Here is an 8,351-nt window from a genome sequence, read left to right on the forward strand (position 1 = left end):
TTTTGGGTGAGCCTTAGGCCCAGTGAATCCACAGTTTTCATGCATGAACAACAACTTTTATAATAAACAATTTTCACAAAGCTTCATAAATTTAACATGCCTTGATGAGAATAATACTTTTCACAAAATAAATATTTTATAGTGCGTGTCTACATCACAAAGCAACAGTGTCATGAGAGATGTCTACCTCACACAGCATTACCTGACGAACTCACACAGCATGTCCGCATTTACGGCTTAGACAAGCTCACAAAGCATGCTCGTCTTTACAAAATCATACCGTAGTACATCCTTATTGACACACAAGTACTCAAAACACATATTATAAAAATATGGAACTTTTCATGCATATATAGCATATCAAAAATCTCGATAAACTTCAAACAACTTTTGGATAATAAGGCATGCAACCATTTTAAAAATAAATCATGTGTAACTCACAATACATGGCGTAGCCCAAACCGATCTTTGAAGTAGCTAGCGTCTCCCCGATTGGTGTCAAACTAACTACGATGTAGAGCACGGTCAACTCTCATTACAGCGTCCACCGTCGCATTTTCTCACAATAGTTCTCCTTCTTAACCCCAAACTACACATAAAGCTACAAACTCCCAAAAACGCATCAAACTTGTTGCGCTTCACCAAATCATCCTCATCTTTCACCTCTCTTATACGAGTTTCCTTTCCCGAGAATTTGTCATCTCTATGCTTGAAGACCTCCCCATATATATATACTAAGTCATCGGTGGTTTCACGGAATATGAAACGATAAGCCATAATAAATGGTCGTAGGTTTCATGACCATTGAGTTTCCCGTCATTAAATTGCATTCAATTTATTTATTTATTTATTATTATTATTTTTTGGGTTATTACAATCATATTTGAGTACATTTTTTAAAATAGAGAAATAAAAGTCAAAATTTATTAAAAAAATTATTATATTTATTTTTAATTGATTATTTATTTTAAAAATTACATAATTAATTATATTATTAAAATATTATGTGTATTTCTTAAATATTTAATTTCACGTAAAGGATGAATAACGAAATTATTTATATCTCGTAGGTAATCATTTTTGTAGAAATCTTTGAAATTTTAAGAATTTCATCTCCTCTCTCATACTTTTTCCATTTCAAGGAATCTGTTAGAACAGAAGAAATTCACAAAATCTTCATTTTTTGGAAATATTTTAAGAACATTTCCAATAGATTTTCTAAAATAAAGAATTAAAAATCAAAATCTCAAAAAATAAATTAACTTCATTTTCAATAAATTCTTTATTTTAAAGATTATACAAATAATTATATTATTATAATATTAAACATGACTCATAAAAACATTATTTATTTGTCTATAACATTTAATTTATTTTCAAGTAATTTTATTGACATAATGAATAAAAAATCATTTAAAGAAATTTTTAAATTTGGAGAATTTCATTCTCTTTTTTTAATCTGGATATTCAACCCGCTACGCTAACCGACTAATTTTAGGATGACCACCTGCTTTGCAGATAGCCCGGAATCACCGCATTTGAACCTCTGTGGCCACAAGAGGATTTTTATTTCTCCTTGGATTTGAATCTGGGACCTCCTGATACTTTTAACCTTTGGAGTCAAACTCAAACCAATCAGGCACCACCCTTGTGGTTAATTCTCTATTTCATACTTTCTCCATTTTGGAGGAAAGTTTTGGAAAATTTATTGGAGTAAAAAATATTCAAAATCTTTATTTTGGAAAATTTATTGGAGATCCGTCATAAAATAAATGTTTATAATGAAAAAGACATAGTTTTAAAAATATGTAATTATTACACTTTTTAATTAACAAAATGACATTTTGTCTTTAATTACATAGAGAGAAATTTATATATCTCATAATTAAGGATAGAACGGGAAAGTAACCAATTACTTTTTAAAGTACACACTTAATTTTGGGACAAACTAATTTATTTTGAGACGTGGAAAGTAATAGTTCTAAATATTAGTAAATAAAAGAGACACATTTTTTTGAATATAATAAAATCATAAAATAATTTAGTATTATATTGAAGGTCCAAATATATATTAATTAATTACATTGAGAAATAAATATACGTAAAAAGTTAATTAGTCATTTATTTAATAGTATTGTTTATTATTTCTCTCTAAGTTTTTAATTTGGTACCAAAATCTAAAAACTACGTTTCTAGAAAACCATGATATATTTTTCACCATTCATTTTCAACTGATCTTTTTGATTATTCCATCCACACGAATTCTATTTTTGTATTACAATATAGTAGATAAAGTATTAACTAATAATAAGTACCTTTCTAGAAAACTACTTCTTATTACCCAGTTTGGGATGCATGAAACTTAAGTACCTTTCAATCTCAAAAACAATAATAAAATCTTAAATTATAACCAACATTAACTTTTGATCTAAGATTGATGATTCCGAAAAAGTTTGTTTTGACTCTAAAAGTTTAAAATGGCAATGAAAAACATTAACATTAGCCATGAGGTAACATTGAAACCCAATTTATTTATATTGATTTACATAAAGTGTTACTCTAAATAGTAAATGATTGTGATTCTTAATGATAAATGAACTCTCATCATTTCTATAAATATCTCAATTAATTGGGTTACATTGGTTGTATAAATAGACATGGTTGTATTTGAAATATACCATATATATATATATATATATATATATATACACACACACAAAAGGTATAACATATGACGTGTTTGATGATGAAACAACGATGACGTTATTTGAAGATGATATGGTAAATAATATTAATTTAAAATAATTATTGATTGACTTTGCGTTTAGGAATACTGAATAAAAAGATTTTATATAAATTATTTCTATTCTTTGAATTCAATGTTATTTTTTATGCTAAAAACAATATATTTGAAAAACAATTTATACTTATCGATGGTCCTTTTTTCATCCCGTCAACGGGATATAAAATGTTAGGAATGGCCTTAAAGCCAATGTGAGTCTAATATATTTCCCAAAGTAGGGTACGCACACGACACATGCATAAAATTCATTATTTGTAAACTCGTACGGACATGTTATTTAGTTACAATTTATTGTTAGATGAATTAATAATTTTATGCATAATACACATTCCTAATATTTTTAGAAAATGTTATGTATGAAAACGTGTTGGGAATATCTGTGGTGTCAAACCATATGTAACGCTTACAAAGTTCATTATTTTGTAATAAGTTACATGCGTTCAGATTAATGCATGATTTTATACCTATGCTTAAATAGCGTGTTCTTTATGATGATGTGTTGGCATATTTGATGTCATAGTTAAGAATGTTATTATGATATCTAAAGCTTATAGTATTGTTTCATTAATAAACTTTGATTGTTCCGATTTTCTTGACGAAATTCACAGGTAGAAAGTTTATAGGTTAAATAATGATTTTTGTTTAAAGTTTATTATTGTAACACCCGTGGAACTTGCAGAAAATCTTAGGTTGTAAAAAGATCCGGTCATCTCCCAATTTCTTATATATAAAGTTGAATTTATTGCCCTTTCAAAGTTCGGGATGGCCTTGGTTAATTCGGGAGAGTTCGGGGGTTTACCGGTCACATCAAGGGTCGTTCGAGTGGTCGGACCCTCGGGCACCCTTCTATGGCGGCTAAACCTGCGCCATAGGCGCCTAAACCTCTGTTTGGTCGGGGGTTGATGTGAGAAAACAATGTAGAATGTGGTTGTGATGCGGCGCGGCCATAGCCGCATGACACCCGCACGACACCCGCACAAGTGTGTTTGTGCGTGCAGCATGGGAAGGTCGGGCGACTGTCGTGTGACTTAAGCCGTGGCAGAGTCGCCCTTGTGGCTGTTGTTATGCTGCTAAGGTGCGATCCGAGAGCAAACAGAGTAAAATGCGGGTAGGATGTGGTTCAAGCCGTGTGGATTACTTGTGGTGTTATACAGGAACGGATAATGTAAAACAAGAATGATATAAACAAATAGATTCCGAATCAAAATTCAAGGAAGCTTGATTCGGTGAAGGCTATCCGAGACCATTCTCATCTTGGGTCGAGCATCAGGGTCAAGTTGGGTGCAACTGAGTGCGATATGAAACGTTGCCACGACTAGTTTCTTTGCCTGAACTTCCTTCAAAAGGCTAGGATCAATAATCTCCGATAACATCATTCTCTCCTGAAACGCCTTCCTCACAACGCATTCCAAATCCTTTCCGTCATTTCCATCCCCGCTGTCTGGAGTCCGTCCCGTTAAAATCTCCAAAAGCACGATCCCAAACGAGTACACATCACATTTTTGGCCTGAAAACTTAGCATTTTGAGCCACGTGGTGCTTTCGGGAATGACTCTTCGAGCGGGTGACTGGCATGAGACGGTTGATCCCGAATCCAGAGATGAAGGGCTCCAAATCACCATTGAGAAGGATCTTGGACGACCTTAGACCACCGTGAACATACTTTCGCGGGCTACACTCATGAATATGGGCTAGACCCCTTGCGATGCCTTGTGCGATCTTTAACCTTGCTGCCCACGACAATGGCACCAAAGGGTTTGCAATGCCGTCTTTATCTTTTATAACAAAAGCAAAACAACTTATTAGACTGGTTTAGTAATAATTACATTTATAATGAATTAGCTTCCATTGCTGATAAAATCTGTGGCATAGTAATGAACATACCATGGAGCGCAGAGTACAAGCTTCCATTGCTGATAAAATCTGAAACCAGCAGTTTCTCATCATTTGTGTAGTAATAAGCTCTCAACCTCACTATGTTCGAATGTTGTACCTTCCCTATCGTCTCCACCTCTCTCTCAAACTCCTTCAGCTTCCACTTCCCCTCGCCTTCACTCAACCGCCTCACGGCAAGCACCGCACCCTCTGCCGTGCCGGAGCCCCGCCCAGCAACCACTTTGTACACTATCCCGTTACTGCTCTTCCCAACAACATAAGCTGATGCCCTCAAAAGATCCTCTAATTCCAAACCAAGCCCTTCATCCATCACAACAAATTTACCATCTTGCACTTCTTCCCTCGTACCCAGACTCACTCTCACCTGCCCCTTCTCCAAGTTTTCTTTTTCTCTGATTTTACCATCACTGAACCTCCATTTTTTCCGGTAGACCCACACAGAAACAGATATAACACTGATAACCACCAATACGCCTGAGATCAAAGGTACCGTAACCCTCTTCGAATCCCCTTTCTGTTTACTCGATAACCCAGTCAAGGATCCAGGATCTTTGCTATCTGGGTTAGGCAGAACCCGAGGGTTCTGAGCTTCCGGGTAAGTGCATTGCGTTTGTAAGGGAAATCCACATAAAAACGGGTTTCCAGTAAACGCGTTAGGTCCCTGGTTAAGCAGACAACGTACTTCTGGTATCTTTCCGGTGAGATTATTATACCCGAGGTCTAAACTAACAATCGCCTGAAACTGCCCATAAGACGCCGGAATTTCGCCGGTAAAACGATTATGCGACAAATTAAGCGTTCCAGAGAAATGGGTCAAGTTGCCTAGAGATTCCGGTAGTGACCCATTTAATAAATTGAAAGAAAGATCCAACAAAGTGAGAGATGCCAAAGTGTTCACATTCTCCGGAATGGGTCCGGTGAGAGAGTTGTGGGAGAGGTCGACAGAGAGTAGACCGGCGGCATTGAAGAGGTGATCGGGGATGGGTTTGGAGAAGTTGTTTCCGGAAAGAGAGAGGTGACGGAGAGATAGAATGGCTCCGAGCTCCGATGGGATGTAGCCGGTGAGGCTCTTGTTTGGAAGAAAGATGCTGGTGACGAGTTGGTCGGAGTTGCAGGAAATACCAGCCCAGTGGCACGGAGTTGACTCTAACTCGATCCAGTTGGCGAGTGAGTTAGTTGGATCGGCGGAGACGGCAGCCTTAAGTGCTAACAAAGAAATCCCATCAGAGTTCAGTGAAGAAGAGAGAGATATGAATGTCGTGAAACTGCAAAAGAACAGAAGAAACTGAGCGAAATCCATGGTGTTGAATTCAGTTGTTGAAGATGGTGATCATGGATTTTTGAAATGCAACGAGGAGTTGCAGAGATCGAGAGAGGAAGACGGTGTGTGTGATTGTGAAATTTGAATTTATGGTTTGTTTGAGTTGTGAATCGAGGTTGGTGGAGGAACATGAACAAGTTTGAATTTTAGTGGCTGAGCACTGTAGTTTTTGGTTTTTATGAAGAACATCGTGATCTGTGTGAATCTTCATTTACATCCCTTAACTTTATATTGTTGTAAAATAAGCCCCTTTAATTATAAATAGTACCAGATAAGCTCCTTGGGGTTTTACATGACGAAAATATTCCTTTCAGAAAATTCAATACTTGATTGACATTTAATACAAAAATTAATTATTCATTAAACGTCAAAAGTGCTCTTAATAATTATTACTTTTTATCATAAATATTTTTATGTTTATTAATGAAGTAGTTGTATGTTTTCTATTAAGTATCATGTAAAACTAGATAACCATGTCAGATTGGTAAATATTACATCTGGAACTATTTTGTAATAATTGTATTTAAAAATCGTAAAAAAAATTAAATGTTTATATGATATAAGATTAATTTAAATGATAGCACAATGCACGTATATGTTATATATAATTAATTATACAACAATGATTAAAAGATAATTTTACTATGAGAGTATCCTTGGAGTAACGATAATCAAGTTGTAAAATTTTCAAACCGTAGGTATTGGGTTGATATTAGGTTACTATTTTTTAAACCCAACCCGATATCATTTTATTTCTTGGATTTAATATGATTGTTGAATTTTTATTAATATATACAGTAGACAATTACACTATCACATATGTTTTTCATATACACATAGTTTCAATTTATTCTCATCTTTATATAATTCATTCGTATATATGCTCAGTAATTGTGAACATGTATATGTAAATTGAGAAAATTAACGAATGTTATATACGTAAGAACTAAAAATAAGTTGTATTAAATAGTTGATGATGAAAAAAAAAATTATGTGTAGAGAAATAACACATTTAAGATTATATAATATTTTAATGTACCAAAATATCAACCCGACCAACCCGTACAGTTTGGGTTGGGTTGCACTTTGGTTTGAGTTGGATTGTGTTAAGAATTTTCAAACCATAAGTATTAGGTTGAGTTGTTCAAATGTTTTCAACTCAATCAACTCAACTCATAAGCACCTCTAGCATGTAATAAAAGAAGCACCCAATTCTACATAATTTGATTGAAAACAAAATGCATAAAGTTGTCAGAGAAATAAATCATAGATTGAAACTGATTCAAATTTAAATTCAAACTGTTAAAATTAGGTATTTGGATTTGTTTACATATGTATTTGTTTTTTGTTTTACCTTTTTTTTTAAATATATAATATATTTTATATACGACGTGTCGCTTTGTGAGTGTGTATAGTTCGGGGCATAAGTCCTCGGGAAGCGATCCCAATAACAAGGGTTGTGGGGTCTTCGATGGGTGTGATTCAAGAAAATGCCCTACTCCTTCCCCTTCCCTTTCTCAAGTTTAGGTTGTGAATAAAGCAAGCTCTAAAAGAGCGCTAAAACTATACCTTCCTTGTCCCTCTAGACCTATTCACCTTTGGATCGAGAGCAGGGTGTTTGCCGTGGGTACTATGAAAAGGAGAAACCTAAATGTCAAGTCAGCAACACTTGCAGATGTCACTTCCTTCGAAACCATTAAGTTGTCTGGAATCATTCACGGTAAATGCAACAAATAAACTCACACACCCTCCTCACCATGATGAGATTTGAACCATTAAGCCAAAGGCCCTTTGAGTGTTTTTTGATTTACTTGTGTTCATATTAATAGTTAAACTCTTACATTGTACATTAGGCTCTTTTTCAAGGGGCAACAAATCATGTTTGATGTACAATAAAAAGTTTGAAGGGAGTTTGAACCAAAATGCAATAATTCAGTTCAGGAGAAGATAAAAAGAGAAAAAACGTAAATAGAAGGGTGATAAATGACATAAGTGGATAAAAAGAGATCGGGAATGTAACACTGAAACATCAGAGGGAGCAAAATAACAAATCACTGTTTTATTTTGTACCTTTTTCCAACATTTTATATTTTATTAGTTATAGGCTATATTTACAAATCGGTGAGTTTATAATAATATAATATCACTGCTATATTATAAACCTTTTGAAAACTTTTAAAAATTATTTTTTATTTGTAAATTATTGTTTATTAATATATATTATTTAAAATTCAAGATTATAAGTTTGTGCCTAAGTACAATTTATTAAAACTCCATATCTGAATTCGTGTAATTAACTGCAGATAAACATAATCAAATACATGATAAACAT

The 8,351-nt window shown here is 33.9% G+C and overlaps 1 protein-coding gene across 1 annotated transcript; it reads right to left on the reverse strand.

Annotated features, from left to right (window-relative positions):
- Nucleotides 1-4,007: 4,007 nt before the first annotated feature.
- LOC112505329 (receptor protein kinase-like protein ZAR1) lies at nt 4,008-5,998 on the reverse strand. The gene is made up of 2 exons (XM_025109255.1): nt 4,687-5,998; nt 4,008-4,577 (listed from the first exon to the last, which is right to left on the reverse strand). Exons 1-2 carry the CDS (start codon nt 5,996-5,998, stop codon nt 4,012-4,014), a joined length of 1,878 nt encoding a protein of 625 aa, XP_024965023.1. The 3' UTR covers nt 4,008-4,011.
- Between the last annotated feature and the right edge of the window lie 2,353 nt (nt 5,999-8,351).

This window comes from Cynara cardunculus (genome assembly GCF_001531365.2).
Source record: "Cynara cardunculus var. scolymus isolate 2C chromosome LG 2, CcrdV1, whole genome shotgun sequence".
NCBI lineage: Eukaryota > Viridiplantae > Streptophyta > Magnoliopsida > Asterales > Asteraceae > Cynara > Cynara cardunculus.

Bases quoted from the DNA above. Each gene is read 5' to 3' on its own strand.
- LOC112505329 (XM_025109255.1), bottom strand. From the start codon at position 5,998: ATGGATTTCGCTCAGTTTCTTCTGTTCTTTTGCAGTTTCACGACATTC. The intron at 4,578-4,686 runs GTATGTTCATTA...TTGTTATAAAAG, and splicing joins CTTGTACTCTGCGCTCCATG to ATAAAGACGGCATTGCAAAC.